This window comes from Panthera leo, chromosome B3 (genome assembly GCF_018350215.1).
Source record: "Panthera leo isolate Ple1 chromosome B3, P.leo_Ple1_pat1.1, whole genome shotgun sequence".
Lineage (NCBI taxonomy): Eukaryota > Metazoa > Chordata > Mammalia > Carnivora > Felidae > Panthera > Panthera leo.
In genome coordinates, this window is record NC_056684.1 from 135,230,740 (window position 1) to 135,253,984 (window position 23,245).

Below are 23,245 nucleotides of genomic sequence, written 5' to 3' on the forward strand. Positions count from 1 at the left end.
CTCCACTGACTGGCCATTCCCCCAGCTCTCTCCCTCTCCTCAGGCCTCCCTATTCCCTAAGATACAACAATATTGAAATTAGGCCAATTACTAACTTTACAATGGCCTCCTAGTGTTCAAGTGAAAGGAAGAGTTGAATGTCTCTCACTTGTATCAAAAGCTAGAAATGATTAAGCTCAGTGAAGAAGTCCTGTTGAAAGCTGCGATAGACCAAAGCTAGGTCCCTTGTGCCGAACAGTTAGACAAGTTATGAATGCAAAGGAAAAGTTATTGAAGGAAATTAAAAGTGCTACTTCAGTGAACACATAAGTGATGAGAAAGCAAAATCAGTCTATTGCTGACATGTAGAAAGTTTTAGAGGTCTGGATAGAACATCAAAGCAGACGCAACATTCCCTTAAGCCAAAGCCTCATCCAGAGCGAAACCCTCACTCTCTTCTTTCCTATGAAGGCTCAGAGAGGTGAGGAAGCTGCAGAAGAAAGGTTGGAAGGTAGCAGAGGTTGGTTCATGAGGTTTAAGGAAAGAACTTTTCTCTATAACATAAAATACAAGGTGAAGCAGCAAGTGCTAACATAGAAATTGCACCAAGTTATCCAGAAGATCTGGCTAAGGTGATTAATGAAGGTGGCTACACTAAACAACAGATTTTCAATCAGATGGAACAGACTTTATTGGAAGAAAATGCCATCTAGGACTCTTATAGCTAGATAAGAGGAGTCAATGGCTAGCTTCAAATCTTCAAAAGATAGGCTGATTCTTGTTAGAGGCTAATGCAACGGAGACTTTAATTTGAAGTCAATGCTTACTTTCCATTCCAAAAATCCCAGAGCCCTCAAGAATTATGCTAAATCTGCTCTGCCTATTCTTTATAAATGGAACAACAAAGCCTATGAGACAGCACATCTGTTTACAATATAGTTTCACTGAATATTTTAAGACTTACTTCTCAGAAAAAAAACTTCTTTTTCAAATTTTGACTGCTCATTGACAATGCAACTGGTGGCCCAAGAGCTCTGGTGGAGAGATGTACAATGAAATTAATGTTGTTTTTATGCCTGCTAACACAACATCCATTCTGCAGCTCATGAATCAGGGGTCATTTTGAATGTCAAGTATTATTCTTTAAGAAGTATACATGACATAAGGCTATAGTTGTTATCGGTAGTGATTCCTCTGATGGATCTGGGCAAAGTAAATTTAAAACCTTCTGGAAAAGATTCACCATTTGAGATGTCATTAAGGACATTCATGATTCATGGGAAGAGGTCAAAATACTAACATTAATAGGAGTTTGGAAGAAGTTGATTCCAACTCTCAAAGATGACTTTGAGAGGTTCAAGATTTCAGTGGAGGAAGAGGCCACAGGTGTGGTAGAAATAGCAAGAGAATGAGATAAAACTTTAACAGATGAAAAGTTGATTCTTATGGATGAGCAAAGAAAGTGATTCTTTAAAAAAGTTTAATTATGTATTTATTTTTTTGCAATCTCTACACCCAACTTGAGCTCACGACCCTGAGATCAAGAGTTACATGTCCCTCCAGCTGAGCCAGCCGGGGGTCCCAGGACAGTGATTATTTTCAGTGGAATTATCTCCTGGTGAAGAGGCTGTGAAGATTGTTGGGATGGCAACAATAGAGTATTACAAAAACTTAGTTGATAAAGCAGCAGCAGGTTTTGAAAGGTTGACTCCAATTTTGAAAGAAGTTCAAAATGCTATCAAACAGCATCACATGCCACAGAGAAGTCATTCATGAAAGGAAGAGTCAATCAACGAGGCAAACTTCACTCTTATTTTAAGAAATTGCCACAGTCCCTCCAACCCCCAGCAACCACCACCCTGATCAGCCAGCAGCCATCAACTTCGAGGCAAGACCTTCTGTTACTTGCTGAAAGCTCAGATGATAGCACGTTTTTAAATAAAGTATTTAAAATTTTTTTAATGTTTATTTATTTTTGAAAGAGAGAGAGAGAGAGTGAGAGTGGGGAAGGGGCAGAGAGATAGGGAGACAGAATTGGAAGCAGGTTCCAGGCTCTGAGCTGTCAGCACAGAGCCTGACACGGGACTCCAACCCACAAACCTCAAGATCATGACCTGAGCCAAAGTCGGACTTAACTGACTGAGCCACCCAGGCGCCCCAGCAATAAAATATTTTTTCATTAAGGTATATACATGGGGGTTTTTTTTGGACATAATGCTATTGAACACTTAATAGACTACAGTATAGTGCAAACATAACTTTTATATGCACTGGAAAACCAAAAAATGCATTGACTCACTTTATTACGGTGCTCTGGAACTGAACCCACAATATCTCCAAGGTATGCCTTTATATACTTAGCTTTAACAAAAACACATTTTATGCATGAATCAAGATTTGGCAGCAGATCTGGAAAACTGTCAAGGGGAACCAGTGAACAGCGAGTACATTGAGAACTACCAGCCCCTTGGAGCTCTAACATGATTCCAAGATGGGCTGCTAGGCCCACCTTCGAAGCATATCATATTCTTCTGATTCCCTCTTACTGTGTAATTAATGGACAATTAACCACATCTTGGCTTTATGTCCCAGGCCTTTGCATTTTAGTAGGAATGATTCACAGTAAGAACATTTGTCTGTGGAAAAAAAAAAAAAAGGTCCTGACCATGAGTACCAGATGAGAGGTACTTGTTATTACCAGAGGCAGCTCCAGAATGACAAGATAAGAGGAATTCAGGGGCAGTGACCTGATTAGAAATGGGGGCTAGGGAACTTGTCCAAAGCTGAATATACAAAGCAAGGACATGACTTTGATGGGGATTGTATGTATATACTCACAGCAATAAAAATAGCCTTTCTTCAAGCTTCATCCACTTAAGGTTGCAAAAATACTAATTGTCTTTCTCAAGCAATAAGAAGCCCAAGAAAGCCTGAAGGTAAAATTTTTTGGTGGGAGCTATTGATGGGGACCTGTTAAAACAGGCTAGTAGAGGGCTTGGGGCCGAGGAAGGGGAGCAGGGAGTGATACAAGACAGATGGGTGGCCCCTAGACTCTACCATTTCCTAGCTGTGTGACCTTGGTAGAATCACTCCATCCCTCTGAGCTTTGGCTTCTGCATATGAGAAGCAGGGATGCTGATAACTTAGCCACAGGTTTATTGTAAAGATGAAATAAAATACCATGTATAAAGCCCTGTAGCAGATGTCAATGTCCCACCTACCTCCGTCTGGGCCACCTTGGAGGTTACCTGTAGATAGCTCCTATACCTACCAAAGGCTGCAAGTGTTCTCTGCCGGACGGTGTTTTCAGGCAGTGAGAGTTTGCGTGGCCCTTTCTCAGAACAGACCAGAAGTGCTGGGAAATCAATGCCTCCAGGAGAGACCCTCAATGAGGGCAAGGAATCCACAAGTAAGGACTCCAGCTTTCTCACCCCAGTGGAACAATTCTGAGATGTATTCTGCACAGTCTCTCAACAGGTCCCAGCAAGATTGAGTCTCCACTGTCCTCAGTGGTGACTCAACTCATCACCACACCCTTCGTTGGCTTTTCTCCTTTCCTTGTCTCACCTCCCTGCTCCCTCATTGTGTTTCTTGGGATAATTTCCAAATGAACTCTTTGTACCAAATCCTTGTCTTAGGGTCTGCTTTTGGAGGAACCCAAACAAAGACAGAAATCAAACCCAGTATATGACTCCTTGAAAGGTACCTATCAACTACACTATACAAGGTTCCTTATCAGAACCGTGAAACACAGAAATTATCTTAACAACTATTTTCTCAAATTTCCCAATGATGGTGCACAATTAGTACCATTTCAGGTGCACACAAGAGACCTTATTTTATTGCACATTAAATGCCTTAGGACATTGGGGCTTAATTCTCTTACAGAACTCCATCTGTAAGCAAGTATAATAATGCACCTACCTCATAGGGCTGTTAATGCGAAACTCTTAGAACAGTGCCTGGCTCTTGGCAAGTTTTCTATGAGGGTTAGTTTTTATCATCATCCCCCTGGGTTGTGTGGTATAGAATAGTAATTGTCTTCCACTAGTCCCTCTTCCTTTAGTAATTGGAACCACCCCTCAATGGGTGCCCAGCCTACCTTTCAACTAGGTGTGCCCGTATGCCCAAGTTCTAGTCAATGGGTTGTGAGAAGTGATCGTACAAGTTCTTTATCATAGCCTTACAAAGAAGCTGTTTGGCCTCCATCTACCCTTTATCCCCTTGCAGTGGTGGATAAATATCAGAAACTGAAGTAGCTCCCTTAGTATCGAAGATGGAAATCTCATATTGAGAATGGCATAGCCACACCACTGTTTACTTCTGGGCTGTTGCATGTGAGAGAAACAAGATCCCATTATACTCCACTATATTTCGGAGTCTTTTTTTTTTCCATCAGCTTATCCTGCTCTAATTAATCCAGCCCCAAGCCCAAAGATAAGACCAAGGGATGTGAGTTGTTTTTCCTTCTTTAATTTTTCCCTTGTGCCTACCACGTGCCCAGCATTATGCCAGGAACTGAAGTCACAAGATGAGCAGGATATAGACCAAGCACCAAGGAGCTCAAAGTGTAATGAGATAGAAGGATCTGAAGACAAAACCTTCAGCCTTTGTGATAAATGCTCAGGCAAGTGTTGTGAGGTACAGAGGAGGAAGCAATTGCCTCAGGTCCTGAGAGGCATGGAGGGGTTCATCAGGCCATAGTGGCATCTCAGGGAGAAGTAACAGTATGTGAGAAATTATAAGATGGGGAAACCATGGGTATTTGGGCAAAACAAGCTCTAGGTCCAACTTTACCATTCACCTTCCATGCGGTCCCTTGGAGGCTCACTTTAACAGCCTGGGTCTCAGTTTCCAAATCCACAAGGTAAGGTCAAAACTTCCACTCTACTGCCGTAGCAACCTCTTACACAACACGTATCCAGAGGCAAGGGAGACAAAAGCAAAAATTAACTGTTGGGACCTCATCAAAATAAAAAGCTTTGGTCCAGTGATGGAAACAATCAGAAAAACTAAAGGGCAACCGACAGAAGGGGAGAAGATATTTGCAAATGGCATATCAGATAAAGGGTTGGGATCCAAAAATCTATAAAGAGCTTATCAAAATCAACACCCAAAAAACAAATAATCCAGTGAAGAAATGGATATATATATATGCACACACACATACACACACACAATGGAGTATTACTCAGCAATAAAAAAGGATGAAATCTTGCCATTTGCAACTACGTGGATGGAACCTGAGGGCATTATGCTAAGCGAAATTAGTCAGAGAAAGACAAATATCATATGATTTCACTCATATGAGAACTTTAAGAGACAAAACAGATGAACATAAGGGAAGGGAAACAAAAATAATATAAAAACAGGGAGGGGGACAAAACAGAAAAGACTCTTAAATATGGAGAACAAACGGAGGGTTACTGGAGGGGTTGGGGGAGGGGGGTGGGCTAAATGGGTAAAGGGGCACTAAGGAATCTACTCCTGAAATCATTGTCGCACCATATGCTAACTACCTTGGATGTAAATTAAACAATAAACAAATTAAAAATTAAAAAAATTGAAAATTGAAAAACAAAATAAAAGCAGCCTCTAAAAAAAAAAAACCCCAAACAAAAAACTTCCACTCTACCTTAGGCTTAGGGGCACCATAAGGGCTCAACAATGAACATTCTGGAGAGCTATAAAGCATGATGCAAATGTCAATTATTGGCATTGTCATTTTAGAAGCCTAGTTTGGGACATTTTTGCTAGTTAGTTATGCTCAACTTCATGGGGTAAGCAGGATCAGGCTCCTGGAGAACTGGGGGCCTTAGAAGGGTGGCAGGAGCTCTGAAATTTCCCTTGAGAAAAATCCACTCAGCTTGGGAAGCGGTTCAACTTTCCCAGCAGTTGGGCAATGCATACCAAGTGTCTTAAAAACATCCATTTCCTTTGAGGAATTCACCTACCATTACACGAAATTATTGCAAATGCCACAGAGGTTTGTCTATAAGATTGTTCATTATAATAGCAAAAACAAGGGGTGCCCGGGTGGCTCAGTTGGTTAAGTGTCCAACTCTTGATATCAGTTCAGGTCTTGATCTCACCATTCGTGAGATTGAGCCCTGTGTCAAGCTCTAAGCTGACAGCACAGAGCCTGCTTGAGATTCTCTCTCTCTCCCTCTCTCTCTGTCCCTCCACCCCCACTCTCTCTCTCAAAATAAACAAATAAACATTTAGAAATATATAACAGCAAAAACAAAAACAAAAAAATCTATTCATTTTTTATTTTATTTATTTATTTATTTATTTATTTATTTATTTATTTATTTTTATGCAGGCTTCCTGCCTAGCACAGAGCTCAACATGGGGCTTGAACTCATGAGTTGAGATCAAGAGTGAGATGCTTAACTGACTGAGCCACTCAGGGGGCCCTAGGAAATCTATTTGTCTATTAGTCAAACAAATTGTGGCACACAATAAACTGTGGTAGACCGCTATACTCATGACTGGGTAAGTCTGTGTGATAGGACTCTGGAGATGAAGCATGTTGCAGTCCTTTGTAACACACTCAGGATGATCCCACATCAGAAGGGCCTGATGCACTTATTCTGTCTGTGCTCAGCTGAAGTCTTTTTCTGGGAACTGCCCTTTACAAAGGGAGCTGCTTCAACAAAGACTATAGAATACTGTACATACTTTTAAATTATTGATGCTTACCTCTGGGTAGTGTGAGTACAGGTGCTTTCCTGCATTTCTGTGCATTTTCCAAGTTTTGGGGATGGACTATGTGTTACTATTCAGCTATATTCTCAAAGTCCCTTTCACCCTATCTCCTTGCAAATCCTTGAACATGCCAGGCACATTCCTTCCACCAGACATTTGTTCTTGCCATTGCCTCTACCTGGGGCCCCCTTCCCCTGGACACCTGCAACCCCCTCCCTCATCACCTTCAGATCTTTGCTGAAACATCACTTCCTTGGTGAAGACTTCTCAGACCCACCCTGTCTAAAACATATCCCCACCCCTCCCCAACACACCCATCTCCCTCCCTACTTCATTTTTGTCTGTAGTACTTGTCTCCACCTGACAACTGTGCATTTCACTTCTTTACTTATTCATTGTCTGTCTTCACCCTTTAGAATGTAAACTCCATAAGAATCAGCCCTTTGTCTGTTATGTTCACTGCTGTATCCTCAGCACCGAGAATAGCTGAGTGCTGTTCTAAGCACATAGTGGGTGTTAACCAAATAGTGGCTGAATGACAGAATAAACACATGAAAAGGATCATTTCGGTCTCCTATGAGCTCCTGCCAGGTTTTCCTTTAGGGGCAGGAGTGGGCATGGGGTGGGGCAGGAAGTAGGAAATAGCAGCAGCAGATGTGGGCAGAGTCGCAGGAAGGAGGCTCTGGACAATGTCAACTGATGCCAAACTGTAGCCCAGATACCAGGTTCACTATGACATTGGGGTCAGGTGGCAAAGGGCTTCCAGTGTGACATCCAGGTTGAGAGCAGCAATGTGGCCCCAGGGCAGAGGGACACAAACCAAGAAACCAATCTGACACACAAAATGCCCAGATTTTAAAAAAGTTTTTAATATTTATTTTTGAGAGAGAGAGAGAGAGAGAGCAAGCAGAGGAGGGGCAGAGAGAGAGGGAGACACAGACTCTCAAGCAGGCTCCAGGCTCTGAGCTGTCAGCACAGAGCCCGACCTGGGACTGGAACCCATAAACCGTGAGATCATGACCTGCGCAGAGGTCGGAGGCTTAACCAGCTGAGCCACCCAGGTGCCCCCAAACGCCCAGATTTTGAGGACACTCAAAGAGACTGTGAGAGCTGTTCTCAAATATACAGTGGGTTAGCAGCAGCAAGAAGCAGATCCTAAGGGGGCTGAACTAGGGCTAATGAGTAGAAATTACAAGAGCTCCTGTTTTGGTTTAATATCTAGAACTACCCCCCACTCTTCCCTCACCACCCCCCAGGAGAGCTGTTCAACAATGGCCAGAGCCCAGGATTCACTCATTCTTCCCTGGCTTGAACTTTCAATCAGTACATTCAACAGGTATCTATTAAATGCGTTTACTCTGTGCCAGGTGCTGCCCTCAGAAAGCAATGGCGACCAAACGTTTCAAATACATAAATACATAATACAATTACAAATTGTGAAGGCACAAAACGGGTTTGTCGGGGGGCGGGGGGGGAGTGCCTTACTCCAAAAGGGGGTCGGGAGGCCGCTGCAGGACTTGCTAGATAGTTGAGGGAGCCCTGAGTGTGGAGCAAGCCTCCAGACTCTGGCATCAGGGGAAGCGCGCCCCCGCTGTGGGAATCTCAGGAGCATGAAGTGGCGCGCTAGTGCTGGCAGGGACCTCAGCACACACTGAAGGAACAGGCGGCCCAGAGACTGGGAGTGACTTGCCCACGGACCCACAGCAAGTCGGTGGAACCGTCGAGGGGTGGAGGATCAGCTGAGGTCCCTTGCTATCCTCCTGGAAGCCAGAGAACTGTCTCACAGCTCGACCCAAGAGAGCGCAGCGGCGGACAGCAGAAGCCAGAGGCGTGAAGTTGAGGGCGGAGCGAGCTGCTGCCGGACCCCCCGGAGGGGTGGGGAAAGGGGGCAGAGGCGGTCCCGATGACGTCATTTCCGGGGTCGGGGGTATATAAATTCTTGCAGTACCAGAGCCCACTGCACAGAGGCTGGTGGGTGGGCCGACAGACGGACGCCGAGAGGGAAGCCGCGCCCCCCGCCCCCAATCCGCGCCAGCGCCGCCACAGCCCGCTCCCAGGCCGCCCGTCCAGCCAGCCCTCGCCAGGGTGCCTGCGGTGCCGGGGCCCAGACCGCCAACTGCTCTGCGCCTCGGGTTCGCCATGCGCTCCGCCGCTGTCCTGGCGCTTCTGTTCTGCGCCGGGCAAGGTGAGCGAGCGCGGGGTCTCGTGGGAGAGGGTCCTGGGCGCCCCCGCCTGCCCTGAGGTCGAGGCTCCGCGCAGCGCCGCGCGCCCCTCGTGCCTCCCCTCCGGCCCGGCGAGTTTTCAGCACCGCGGACAGCGCCACCGCCTCCCTGCTGACCCCGCAGCGGTCTCGGCCCCAAACCCGTAGACCTACCGGACGGACTCTTTGGCGGGCCAGACTCCTGACCCCGCGGGGCAGGACCCACCCTTCCCCCTCACCCCGGCGCCCCCTACCCCTTGTCTGGGCTCGACGTCTCGACTGCATCTGGGCCAGTTCTGGCTCCGTGCCGTGGCTGGCCAAGGTCATTGGGGGAGATGGGAGAACCGTTGCTGGCTCCCGCTCTCGTCTCTCTTTCTCTTCCCCCCTCCTGCTCTTTCTGCCCTTGGCTTCTACCCCTCCGCATCATCTCTCACAATCCTCCTCCTCCGTCTCTTTTCCCACACCTCTGGGGTCTGTCTTCCTCTCCTCGCTTCCTTCTCCACCCCAATCCCACTCAGCCGCTGCCCTTGTTTTCCTAGCATTAGCTTCCAGTCCTCTCCCCTGCCTCCCCTCCCACCTCCCCCCCGCCCCACCCAGAGCAGGAACTTTCCCAAAAGGCAGTGTTAGGGAGCTCAGTGTAGCCTCTGGGGGCCATACCCATGGGAGCAGCAGCCAGGGAAAGGAAACAGAACCACTGGGTGGGGGCAGTTTTGAGGGGAGCACTGGGATGAATGGGCCCCCTGTAAACTGGGTCAGGAAGGACTGGGCTCTCCCCTTGGAGCAGAGGAGTGACCCCAGTTCTCTATTTTTTCCCCAGTCATTGCCCTCCCTGTGAACAGCCCTATGAATAAAGGGGACACCGAGGTAAGAAGGGGAATGGGGATGCCCCCGGGATGGCGGGTAGGAAGCCCAGTGGACGCCTCACAGCCAGTTTTTAGGCAGCTGCAGGAGTGAGTTTGGCATAAAGCCAAGAGCCAGCACTGCGGCTGCTGAGCCTGGGGACAGCTTGCAAAAGAAGATATCAAAGACTGCTAGATTTCCCTGCCATCCTGCTGTGGGGACTTCCCCAGCTTCATCTGAGCTGGGTATGCTGCCGATGGGGCCTGTGTCTTAGCTGCTGGGCCAAGGTGCCAGGCCTACTGCCTTGAACACTCCACATCTGGCAGGCCTACCATGAGCTGCTGGGTTAGGTGGGGGGACTTCTCTGTGGCTGTGGTTGTCCACAGACCTGCAAGGATGGTCTTCATTTCTCTGGCTCTGGCCTCCCCCTTTGGTCTTCCCCTCCTCCCAAGGTTCTGCTAGCTGCCCTCCCACCCCCACCCCCCAGGCACTCAAGCCCTGGCTCTCCCAAAGGGCCAGAATGAGAAGACTCTTGATCATGGCTTCTGTACCCAGGGTGCTGGCCATTTAGGGCTTATGGTGCATGTCCCTCCCCGAAAGGGCCTTAGGAGATACCAATGGGGAGTTCTGTAGCCAGCGAGACAGACACTCTGTTGGGTATATATTTGGAATCCATTCATGTCTAGGCTGGGGCTATTTTTCCAGTTTCTGATGCTCACAGATACCCCCACTTGAGACTCAGGGAAATTTCTACTCCTCACCTTTTCAGGAGCTGTTTTCTTCCATTCCAGAGAGGCTATGGTTAAACCCAAAACAGCAAAGCAATTTCAGCCTCTATTTGCTCAATTATATTTCCTGTATTTCACTTGGCAGAATTTAGTGATTTAATTTACTTGCACTCTTATAGCTGTGTGGTCTTGGTAAAGTTCCTGAGCTTCTCTGAGCTTCCACTTTTCCCATCTGTAGTATTTCCCTTGAGGGAAGTCATGAGAGTAGGGAATCATAGATGTCAGGTGCCTGGCAAATGGCAGGTCCTCAGTAAATGGGCACCATTATTCCTAGGGCTTCCCTTTTGAGGCTCTTTATTATTCTTGGGGCCCATGCCCAGTTCCTCTGTCCCAGAACCTGTCCTCATGGACTGGTGACTGCCATTCCCAGTGTGAGGTATGGGGTTGCAGGGGGATGCAGGGTAAACACTTGAGGGCTCTTCCTACCAGATCTCTATGGGAGACACCGTGGTCACCATACTCCACCTAGCAGCCTGGGGCAGGAGCACCATAACAGCTGGTTAAGACCTAAATATTCCATCCTATGATGCTGTGACTACTGTAGAGCCTCCTTGCCAGTTTGCCATCCTGAATTTTTGGATGGCTTGCTTTGGCAGCCCATAGACACAGCCTGCCACCCCCTCACTCCCCACCAGCAATCCCTGATGCATGTCTGGCACCTCCTGGTTTTCTGCCCTGCTCTAGGCAGCTGAAGCAGGTTGAAAGTTGTGAATCCCTCTCTTGGTGTGTGGGGCACTTCATGCTTTATAGAGTGTTTTTCCATCTGTGTCTGATCACCCTGGGAGGGGAGCGGGAAAGTCTTCTCACTCTCATTTTACAAGTGGGAAAATTGAGGCTCAGAGAGGTCAAGTCACATGTCCAAGATCACACAGCTAGGATGCTGCACTCCAGTTGGCACTACCTTCCAATATCCACTTACCAGGTGCCTGATTATCCACAGCACCTTTCTGGGCCTGAATCAAAACCTTCAGAGATATGGCTGCCGTGGGCCTGGAATAGGCAGGCGCGTCGATGTAGCTGATGTGTGCCCACCTCCGGCCACAGGATTCATCCCCTGGCCCAATGTAGAGCCAGACTGGGAGGCTGTCACTCCTTGCAGGTGACAACATCACGAATGTTGGGAGACAGTGATCCACATCCTGTTTCCAGACAGAGTAAAGCCAGGGAAGGTCTTTGTTCTCCTCTGGGCAGTCCAGAAATACTTCCTGGAGATAGTTGCCCTTTGAGGCATCTGCAAGGTTCAAGGACTTCTGCAAGCCATACCTCCATGCCCAGGAGCAGTTTCCCCTTCTTTGGAGAGACGCTTGGTACCTCAGAGGGGCACCTGCTGGCTATGTTATTACATCACCGGGCACATGGCAAACACCATATAAGGGTTTTCTTTTATTGTGGTTATTGTCTGGCTAAGAACACAAAGCTGTGCCCCTGAGACGGGCATCCATTGACTCCTGAAGACAAAAGCAAATGTCCTTATATTCTCATTAGAAATTTGCTGTGGAGCCTCTGGGGCTGAACCCCATACACAAACCAGCCCCAGCCTTCCCCCCACCCACTCTCTTTCCAGGTGATGAAGTGCATCGTTGAGGTCATCTCCGACACGCTTTCCAAGCCCAGCCCCATGCCTGTCAGCCAGGAGTGTTTCGAGACCCTCCGAGGAGGTACGGGCAGGGCTGGGGGTGAGGATCCGGGTGTGTGGCTTTGAGCAGAATTCAGTGACTTAATTCAACAGTCACTGATCGAGTGCCTGCCCTGGGCAGGCCTGTGCTAGGGTCTGAGTGGTCTGGAGAGATGAGGGGGGTCACAGCCCCTGTGCTTCTGGAACTTACAGACTGGCAGATGGAACAGATAGGAACCCAATTAACTAGAATTCTGGGCAGAATGAAAGCAGGGCCGTCCACCCTGTGAATAGAGATTTTGTGTACTAGACCCCCAGAGCCAAGAGCAGCCTCTAACACCTGCTAGACAATCTATAGGTATGTGATGAATAAAGAAGTGTGGGGGTTGGCCTGAGAAGGACAAAGTCTTTCCAACCAAGCAGTCAAGTTCTGATCAGCTGTTGGATGGGTCCAACATTGGGTTGGACTTTCAGAGAAAGGTTGGAAATCAGTAGATAGGAAAGGATAGCCCAGGTGGATCAGGCATGGAGATGAATATTGGAAGACATGATGTGGGTAGAGACACCTACCTCACCTGGGGGCCTGCCACCTCTTGGCTGAGGTCTGGGTGCTGGGCCAGTGGCTGACCTTGCTGATGTAGTAGGAAAAATTGGCACCTTGGAGAGGAGGCCATTTCAAAAGTGTCTTCTCAAGACCCAATCTTAAGGCTGCTGCCCAGGTTTTGAGTGTCCAAAATAAATTCCTTGTGTTCAGCTGAAAATATTGATAGTCATCTCTTTCTTGGCTGTTCTCTGGAAACCACCCATAACGACTCTCTTCATTGCAGATGAACGGATCCTCTCAATCCTGCGACATCAGAATTTGCTGAAAGAACTCCAAGATCTTGCTCTCCAAGGTATTTTCCAGTCACTGCATATGAATTTACTGGGTAAATTCCAGTAATTGAGAGAAAACCAGGGTGTGAGTTTGAGCAATGCCCTATTTCTCTCTGATTCTTCCAGTTATAGAGTAGGAAGATGGGGTCCTTCATGCCCTGGTCCAATTTGTCATTGATACAGTTAAGGAGAGTAAGGCCCAGAGAGGTTGAGCGACTTGTCCAAGGTCACACAGTAAGTTAAGGACATGCCAAGACCAGATGCAGCTCTCCAAATACCCCATCTCTGCAGTTCAGTCATTTCAGTGGGGGCGCTCTTAAGACTAGGTTACAGAGAGAATCCTTTTCCTCTGTTAAAAGAAAATTGGTCTCCAGAAGAGAGGACAGGCCCCTTTCTTCTTGTGAGCTTCTGCTCAAGGGGTTGATGGGGGAAGCAAGGTCTTGCTCACCCCCAAAACACAGACCAGACTTTCAGCATGCTTTAGAGATTAAGAAAATCCACTGATACTCTTGAGAATGGAGTGACTTTGTGAGGGAGTGAGCCCCTTGTCACTGAGGATATTCAAGCAGAGCCGGGACAGGATGCTGGGATGGAGGGTTAGACTGATGTCATCCCACAGATGCCCAGCCCCAGGTTCCTTCCTGCGTTCATAGGAACCTGGAAAGTTAAACAAAATGCGTTCTGGCCTTGCATCTGCCCCGAGCTGACATCCTGTGGGAAGTGGCTATTTATTTGGGGGCAGGGCCGCTAGCATTGTGCCTCTCTCTGGGAATGGGACCTCAGTCGAGAACATTGCATCTGCTTCCAAAGGAAGTGAGGGTCTGTCTTGAGGGCTGGGCTTCTGTCTCGGGTGGGGGGTGGGATCAGAGGCATGAAGACTTCTCCAGCTCTGGGGAGACCCCCACTCTGAGGCCTTTGGAGAGGACCAGGCCACGTGTGTGAGAACGGAAGGCAAGCACCTGTCTCGTATAGTTGCTGGGAGTCTGAAGTGAGTGCCTGGGACAGAGCGGGTGCTGAACGGAGCCGTGGCAGTTACTGCCTGTCTCATTAATTTCATCATCATTGACCCTGGTGGGTTTTTTTTTTCAGCTGAACATTAAATGTTTTATTGCAATACGATAATTTAAAAATTAAATATTGAATGACTAAGATACTACATTTAAATAATTAAATATAGTGTCAACACAGACTGTTATGGGGGAATGTGTCCTGAAACACCTGTATACACATATATGTGCGTGTATCCATTATGAACAGTTTCCAATACACATACATATTACTGTTTTCTACTGAAAGAGTATGGGACATAGCTATATGTCCACCTGTCCTTCCACCCATCCAACCATCCGTCCATCCACTCCCTCTTCTGCACTCAGAACAACTTCTGCATACCAAACAGCAGCCCTGTTTTGTAGATGAGCAACCAAGTCTTGGATAGACCAAGTTACCCAAGGTCACAGAGCAAAGAATCGCCAGGAGGTGTGAACCAAGGCCTTCCCGGGGTCAAATCTGGGCTTCCTTCCCTGGCCCACAACCGCTGTGTCGGTGCCTCTGGCCACTCCAGAGATTCCCAGCATGGGGAAAATAGCAGCAGCCTGGGGTCCATGCAGGGAGAGGGGTGTGTGGATCACGGCAGCAGAACTGGGATTCAAGCACGTGCTTGGCCTTCTCCCCAGGACCTGGGGGAACAGGGCTCACCTGATTCAAGATCCCCCATGAGGGGGCAAGCAGTCACTGCTGTCTCCTGTTGCAGAGTCCCCTAGCTACCTCTCTGCTCCCACCCCTGGGACCCTGTGTTCCATCTGAGTCTTTATTGCTCTAAGAGGCAGCAAGCAGGGCTTGTTCTTATCTCAGGTGGGAAACTTGAGTGTGGACAGGTGCCGTGGCTGCCTGATGAGCCCCAGCTGAGAAGGGGTGGCCCCCCGCCTGGGTCTTGCCCCCTCAGTCTCTCATTAAGCAGACTTGGAACATGACATGTCCAGTTTACAGATAAGGAAACGGAAGCCTTCGTTCTCACAGACAAATATCCCAGGGCTGGCTTGGCAAAATGGGACTTTTTTCTCCTTTTCTTTTTTTTTTTTCCCCTCCTTTTCTCATACCAGGTGCCAAGGAGAGGGCACATCAGAAGAAACACAGCGGTCTTGAGGATGGACTCTCAGAGGCTCTTGAGAAGCAGAATGACCAGGCAGAGCTGAAAGGTCAGTGCTGGCCAGTCTAGCTGGAGGCTGGGGACGGAGGAGATCATAACAGTAGTCATAAGATCAAGGTCTCCCTGGAGTCAGGAGACCCTCCTTTAGGCCTTGTAAAGGAGCTATCATTTCAGTCTTCCCTTTAAAAATGGGGAAACTGAGGCCCAGAGGGGTTAAGTACCTTGCCCAAGGTAAGCAGCATAACGAGATGCGAATCCGGGTCTATGTCACTGCAAAGCCTGCCCACCACAGGGGCTCATGCTCAGGGCAGGAAGTCTCTGGTCTGGTGGGAGGGCAGCCTCAACTCTGGATCTTCCCAGAAGCCCTTGCAGAAGAACCCCTGTCCCTGGCACCTGTCCTCCTGGGATTTGGTGGTGCCTCGGCATAGTCCTGTCATAGGAGGGTCCCAGGAGAGGAGGTCTCAAACACTGAATGAACCTGGATCATCTTTCTTGAAGCCACAAGAGCTTCTAAGATCCAAAGAGATCATGGCTGAGGTCAAGGTGATGCCCTAGTACTCATCCTTCTGCCCGGAAACAGCTACAAAGTATCCCCGCAAGGCCTGCTCTTTGCACATAGGTGGGTGGGCAGGCCAGTTTCTAGGACCAAGGATCTCCATGGACTTCCATCTGGGGCACCTGGAGGCTTTAATGGGGGAGGCAGTTATGTGTCAGGGCAAAGAGCACCCTGTACTTAGCATCTGGAGACTTGGATTCAAGACCCTGCTGCCCACGGACTGTGAGCATGGACAGGTCACCCTCTGAGGATCAGGCGGACTTTCTGTAAACGGGATGGGAGCACTTTCACCTGGAGTCCTGGAGTCAAATGGCGGCACGTACTTGGCGAGGCTTTGTTCAATAGTAATCACTCTGGTGCAGGGAGGGATTTTTACCGGGTAAAAGCCTATCTTCAAGGCAGCCAGCCGAAAATGTTTTTTTTTTTTTTTTAAAGCTTATTTATTTTGAGAGAGAGACTGAGACAGAGAGCAGAGGAGGGGCAGAGAGAGAGACAGGGATAGAGAATCCCAAGCAGGCTCTGCACTGTCAGTGTAAGAGCCCGACGCGGGGCTTGAACTCGTGAACCATGAGATCATGACCTGAGCCAAAATCCAGAATCAGGCGCTGAAAAGACTGAGCCACCCAGGCTGCCCTAAAATGCCTTTTAATGAAACCCTACAAATAGTTGAGCACTTTCACAGGACATCAAGACAGAGAAGCCTCACACGGAGAGGAGAAGGAACGTGTAGTGATGATGCCTCTCATACAGAGGTTAAGACCTTTCAAGGTCTTTTTTTTTTTTAATCACTTCCTGCTTTAAGAGGTATAATTACAGAGGCGCCTGGGTGGCTCGGTCGGTCGAGTGTAGGACTTTGGCTCAGGTTATGATCTCATGGTCCGTGGGTTCAAGCCCCACATCAGGCTCTGTGCTGACAGCTCGGAGCCTGGAGCCCGCTTCAGATTCTGTGACTCCCACTCTCTCTGCCCCTTTCCTGCTTGCACTCTGTCTGTCTTTCTCTCTCTCTCAAAAACAAACAGTAAAAAAATTTTTTTAAAGAAAGTAGAATTATAAAGGAAGGAACATATGCCAGTTGTTCTCAGGTCAGACCCAGACACAGAGCAAGTAATGCTAACTGTGTCATAAGTCTTGGTCTGGACTTTCTAGAAGCCAAAAGATACAATGACTAGGGCATTCACTTTTGAATGTCCCCTCTCTGTAGAGAGAGCTTTCCTACTATTCTTACTTTCTAATCTTATACTCTAATAAACTTTTGCTTGCTGTTCAGAAAAAAAAAAAAAGATACAATGACTAAGTTCTGCAATTGGGCTCTCGGGGACACTCCGTGTGTGGCCTGGCCCTCAGGGCCTGACTTTGTTGTTTCTGCAGAGGTGACAGAAGAGGCATCCTCCAAGGATGCTGCGGAGAAAAGAGGGGATTCTAAAGAGACAGAGAAGAATGATGGAGACACAGATGGAGCCAGGCCCCAGGCCTCCCTGGAGCCTGAACAAGGGTCCAAGGTCGAGGAAGACAACCAGGCCCCAGGGGAGCAGGAAGCCTCCAACGCCCACCCCCCAGCCAGCCTTCCCAGCCAGAAACACTCAGGCCCACGGGCCCAGGGGGACAGAGGGAGCCTCTCCCGGGGTCCAGTGGACAGAGAGAAGGGCCTGGGTGTAGAGCAAGAGCAGCAGGCAAAGCGCGAAGAGGAGGAGGAAGAGGAGGAGGACACAGAGGCTGGAGAGAAGGCTGTCCCCGAAGAAGAAGGCCCCACCGCAGCATTTAACCCCCACCCAAGCCTTGGCTACAAGGAGACCCAGAGGGACGAGAGTATGTATGACGTCTGAGACCCCTCAACAAATGTGTCAGGCAGAGGGTGGGAGGGAGGACCTCATTCATAATTTCATTGCACCTTCACAGCAACCCTGAAAAGTAGGTGTATCTCCATTTTCCAGATGGAAAACTGAGACTCAGAGAGGTTAAGTAATTTGCCCAAGGTCACACAGCTAATTTGTAGCAAAAGCTGATTCCAACCACCCAGGTTTGGCTGACTCCAAAACCCTGCATCTCCCACTAGTCCACACAGCCCCTCCCCTCCAACCAAGGAGGCCAGAGGGGCTTTGCAGGGTGGGTGGGCTTCGGGAACAGAGGGACAGCCTGATAGGCGAAAGCAGGCTGGTCTAGGGACAGTGTCAGCTTCACCCAGGGTTTGGGAGAGGCCCCTGGCCCCCCATGAGGCCTCGTAAGGGTCCTTCCTCCCTCCCCAGCTGGGTGGCTCCCGGATCGGGGGCTCCTCAGAGGAGAAGGCTCGCAGAAGAGGCAAGCTCTGGCCAGCCCACCCCTCTGAGCTTTGAGAGGGTCTTGCAAAGCACGGTGTCAAGATGGCTTCTTCCTCCAAGTGCAATTATTGCGGAGAGGCTGGGCTGGACCCTGAGCATGGTCTGTGGCCCCAGCGATGGCCACAGAGAGGCCCTGGGGAGTGGCAGGGACCAGGGAAAGCGGCGGGCCCTCCTTCATTCTCCTGCTCTTGTCCACCACCAGCTCCAGGATGGCCCAAGGCTCTGGCTGTGGATGGAGCCAGGAAGACCGGGGCTGAGGAGGCTCAGCCCCCCGAGGGGAAGGGGGCGCGGGAGCACTCTCGGCAGGAGGAGGAGGAGGAGATGGCAGAGGCCCCTCAAGGCCTCTTCCGGGGCGGGAAGAGCAGGGAGCTGGAGCAGGAGCAGGAGGAGGAGCAGCTGTCCAACGAGTGGGAAGATGCCAAGCGATGGAGCAGGATGGACCAGCTGGCCAAGGAGCTGACGGCCGAGAAGCGGCTGGAGGGGGAGGGCGAGGAGGAGGACCCCGACAGCTCCATGAAGCTCTCCTTCCGGGCCCGGGCCTACGACTTCAGGGGCCCTGGGCTGCAGCTGCGACGAGGCTGGAGGCCGTCCTCCCGGGAGGACAGCGTCGAGGCGGGCCTGCCCCTCCAGGTGCGCAGCTACCCGGAGGAGAAGAAGGAGGAGGAGGGCAGTGCCAACCGCAGACCGGAGGTTGGTATGGGGGCGGGTGCCAGCCCCAGGCCAGGCCTCCAGAGTGTGGGCCCTGCCCCCCTGAGGGGACACACACCGTCCCCTCGGGTCTGAGGCTGGAGAGGCACTTGGACGGGGGGCTCTCGGGAGAGGGGCAGAGCAGGGGCAGGGGTGAGGATGGGTCAGGCAGGGAGGCGAGTGAACCCTGGCTCACAGAGGCACCCGGTAAAGTTGGCGGACAGGCAGGCAAGAGAGGGCTGTCCAGATCGGGTCGTGGAGACAGGAGAGGTGGTTCAGCCAATGCCTGAAGGCACTTCGTGGGTCTCTGTCCTGGAGGTGATAGGGGGCCCCCGCAGGTTTGGGTGTGAAGCAGGAGTGAGGGGTGAAGCTGGAGCTTTGGACGGAGGGAACTTGGAAAGGAAAGGACCTGGCAGGGACTGGCCCGAGGAGGGCACCATGCCCCCAAGAGCTGGGAGGGCACGGAAGGTGCCCGGCGATTTCCTGGGAAATCCCTGTGGTTGGTCCAGCAATGTCCTCTCCTGGCCCCCAGGCAGCCCAGGTCCTCCGAGGTTCAGACCCTGCCTCCCTCCGGTGGGGCCAGGGCAGGGCCAGTGGGACCACGGGGCCTGGTGGTGAGTGGGTGAGGGAGGCATGGATGTGCCAGGAGACCTGGGTTCTGCCTCTTCCTAGCTGTGTGACCTTGGGCGGGTTACTCCCCTTCTCTGAGCCTCATTGGTTCCCCCATTTCTCAAATGCGGTAAGGAGTCCTTTCTGCTCACCTCATTATTATGGTCAGAACACACATGAGCTTTCAAAACCTGGCCATGTTCAGGGATACCTGGTTAGCTCAATGGGATGCTGGGATGTAGCCCCAGAGGTGAGGAGTGGGAGTTGGGGTCCCTGCCAGGCTGGCAGTACCATCTTGGAGCTAGAGGAGGCTTTAGGGCTCCGTGGTTCAGGCCTCAGTGTCCAGGTCGAAGTCAGGGCCCTGCTGGGGACTGGAATCTACCCATGACCCCAGTTCTCTCTGCCCACCCAGAAAAGGATGTGGCCCCTTCCTTGGGTCCCAACCTTTCTCTGGGCTGGGACCAGAGTCTTGGCAGCCTTAGAGGGAGAAAATTCCTTAGCAGCAGGAGCTAGGAGAGGTCATCTCTCTATGTGCCCAGGAGACTGCCCTCCATCCCTAGCTTTGGACCAGGACAAGCCTGGGCACCTTTGCTTGCCCCTCCCCAACCCACAGAAGCTGGAAAGAGCAAGCAAGTTACCCTGAGATGCCTGCCAGCTCCCTTCTCCACGGGCAGAGAAAGCCCTGGACTGCAGAGCACAGAAATGGGGACCCCAGAGTCCTGTGGACAGGACAGGGCAGAGGCCTCTTCCACCCAGCTCAAGGGTCTTCTTAGAAATGTTCCGGCATCACAGAATTTCACTCCAAGACAGAAGGCTTTAAGGTCCCTATTTCCATGACAACCACTGTCTGTCTGTTCCAAGTGGTCCCAATGGGTGCCCTCCACAGCCTGGCATCTGGCAGGGACCCCAGCAAGACTACCCTTCCCAGGTCAAGACCGAGGGTGAGGGCGTGGCCTTCCCCGACTCCTGCTCCAAGTCCAAGGGCATCTGCTTGTGGGCATCGGCCCCAGTTCAGGGGACCCTGAAAGCTTCCTGAGGCTGGGGCACAGAGCAGAGGTCACAGAAGGGTCCCCTGCTGCCCTGAACCACCCTGGCAGCCAGAGCTGGGTCCCCCTATGATTGGGACCGAGCATCCAGGCCCAACCCTAGGCAGGAAGAAGCAGGGAAGCCCTCACGTCCTCAAGCCTGTGCTAAAGGCCCATGGCTCCTCAAGCAGGGAAGCCTGGACTCACGGTCAGGGCCATTGTCACAGTCTAGGCCTTGGGGTGAGGAGCTAAGGAACACTGAAGAGCACCGAAGGCTTCATTTTCCACGTGCCTGCCCAGAGCCATTCAGGGGAAGGCAGGTCTGGATGAGGCTACCGGGGTGGTGTGGGGTCAAGGCCCCTATGCCCATTTCTTGTGCACAGTAATCCTCAGAGCGGCCCAGCAGGGTGGCATCTCTGTCCCCATGATCTGGATGAAAGCCCTAAAGCTGGGAGAGGCAAAGCCACCTGAGGCCACACAGCTAGCCAGTGGCACAACCAGTCTGGCAGACTGCACCCTCCATGTGAATGACCCTTGATGTTCTCTCCTAGGACCAGGAGCTGGAAAGCCTGTTGGCCATCGAGGCAGAGCTGGAGAAGGTGGCCCGCCAGCTGCAGGCACTGCGCCGGGGCTGACACGCCAGCCGGCCCCCCCAGCCAGGGCCCCGAGGCACCCAGCAGTCCTGGCTCTCCTGTCCCCTTTGCAGGTCCTGGCCAGACGGCCCGGGCACTGCTTCTGGTAGAGAGGCCGCTCCCAGCCCGCCCAAGCCCAGGCCGCCCTGTTGCCCCCTCGCTCCTTCCCTTCTGCTCTGGATTCCAGCCCCAGTGCGCCCCTCTGCGGGGCACACCCCCCACGACTTTAAACGGTTATCTTCTCTCTGGACACAGGCAGATTTCTAGAAGTTTCCTTTCCATCGTCAGAGCCATTGGGCACAATTGCAATAACTTCTGACCTTTTGGTGAAAGCTGAGAACTCCTGACTGTAATATATTCTGTACAAAATTTATCTAAGGAGAAATAAAACTGCTCTGGGCTCTTTCTGGTTTCTTTGAACTTCTCCCGCCTCTTAACTCAGAGCGGGATGGGAGGGACTAGATTTGGGCAAAGGGACAAGGGGAGCTCAAGTTGCTGTGGGACTACAGGCAAGCGACTTTGCACCTCTCAACATCAGTTTCTTCATCTGCAAAATGGGGATGATACTACTTCCTCATCTGATTGTGATGAGGGTTCAAAGAGCCCAGGCAGCCTGGACCAGAAAACCATGATGATGATACAAATCACATGAACAGTCTTGCCAAGGCTAGGCCTGTCCCATGAGGCTGGGGAGGGAGCTGCCCACTGTTGCTGCTAACCAGCCCCTGATACACAGAGGGACACCTTCCAAAGAGCAGGAGTCATTGTTTATTTCTTCACACGTTTTCAAGGGTGCACTCTACCCCCCAACCATTACGGAAAGAACAAACACAACAGCAAACTGTATCCCACTAGGCGGTCAGCTATCAAAACATCCGCTCCCGAGACAAGTTAACAAAGGGAACACGGGGTCATCTTGTCCCTGAAAAAAAACCCATCCCAAAGATGGCCACCTGTGTTATAACCACACAGAACAACCGTAAAGACAAATCCAAAGAGCCCAGGGACAAAGTCTCCTGGCTTTTACAAAAGCGGTGATTTTATATACAGTATGTGTATTCGTAGAAACACCGTACGGACGGACGTGCACAGATCGAGTACAAGGCAGCCTGGGGTTCTGGGAAGTGTTGCCTGTTGCCTGTGAACAGGATGGAGGCCTGAGCATTTGTCACAAAGCACAGGTGTCACTAGAACTAGAACCACCAACGTCCCGGTGAAATCACTAAGGGAGCAGCTTTTTGTGAGGCAACAGGTGTCGAAGAGGTGTGCTCCCACATGCAGCCCTGGAGGAAGAGGTCAGGCAGGCTACAGGAAAGGAATAGCCCCTCTAAGCCGTCGGGTCAGGGTAAATCGGGAAGGGAAAATGCAACCATTCGTGGAAAAGCTCCCGGGTGGTCAGAACCAGAAGGGAGAGCGCCCAGGTGGGACCAAGGAACAGCTCTCCTCTGAACAGTGTCGGGGGTGGGCAGTGTCACTCCAAGATCACATTGGCAGCGCTGTGCAGAGAGAATGGGCAAAGCACAAGCCCTTCCTCGTGGAAGGCAGAAACAATGGGAGTGTGGTTGGCCTGAAGCCTCAGCCACATCACTTCAGGCTCAGGCTCAGGTGTGGGCAGGACAGACAGATGTGTGGGGCATCAGGGCGGGGCCAGGCAGATAGAAGAGGGAGAAGCCTGGAAACTTCTCTGCCTCGAGGTAAGCCTCGGTGGAGGGGCTGGCTATGTGCCTTCAGGACAGCCAGCACCCAGCTCAAGATCGCTAGCTCGGGGCAAGGGCCCGTGGAGGGCGAGGGCCTGTCAGGGCGCCTGCCGGGCGAATCATTTTCTAGGGGACAGAGAGGCAGATGCAGACGCCAGGGACAGCAGTCAAGCCATTCACCGGCTGTGTGGCCAGTGGCCAGTGTGAGTGCCCGAGCAGAGGACCGATCTCCCAGACTAGGACAAGAAAATGTAGTCTCCCTTGGTCTTGGAGTGGCCATGTGACAACCGCTGCTTATCTCAGCTGGCTGGAAAGCTAGTTTCTTGCCACGGCCCTTCCACCGGGCGAGGCCCACCTGACAGTCCTCTGGGTTAGAGAGAAACTCTTTTTTCCAAGTTGTTCTCTCCATCATTGATGAAGGCCCACTTGAAGGATACACCACACAACTCCTTGGGTGTTCGAGGCGTCCAGGCCGTGCTGGGTGTCTTCAGGCCCAGCCCGACCCACTGTGGGCCGCAAACCTAGACGCTTCCATGAATGGCAAGGATGCTACACCAGGAGACTCT

General features: G+C 50.9%; 1 protein-coding gene across 1 annotated transcript; it reads left to right on the plus strand.

The window, feature by feature from the left end:
* The first annotated feature begins 8,236 nt into the window (after positions 1-8,236).
* Positions 8,237-21,086, plus strand: CHGA (chromogranin A). Its single transcript, XM_042944138.1, has 8 exons — positions 8,237-8,875; positions 9,708-9,754; positions 12,083-12,176; positions 12,961-13,029; positions 15,112-15,207; positions 17,083-17,520; positions 18,232-18,719; positions 20,902-21,086. The coding sequence occupies exons 1-8, from the start codon at positions 8,830-8,832 to the stop codon at positions 20,983-20,985; spliced, it is 1,362 nt and encodes a 453-aa protein (XP_042800072.1). The 5' UTR covers positions 8,237-8,829; the 3' UTR covers positions 20,986-21,086.
* Positions 21,087-23,245: the final 2,159 nt, after the last annotated feature.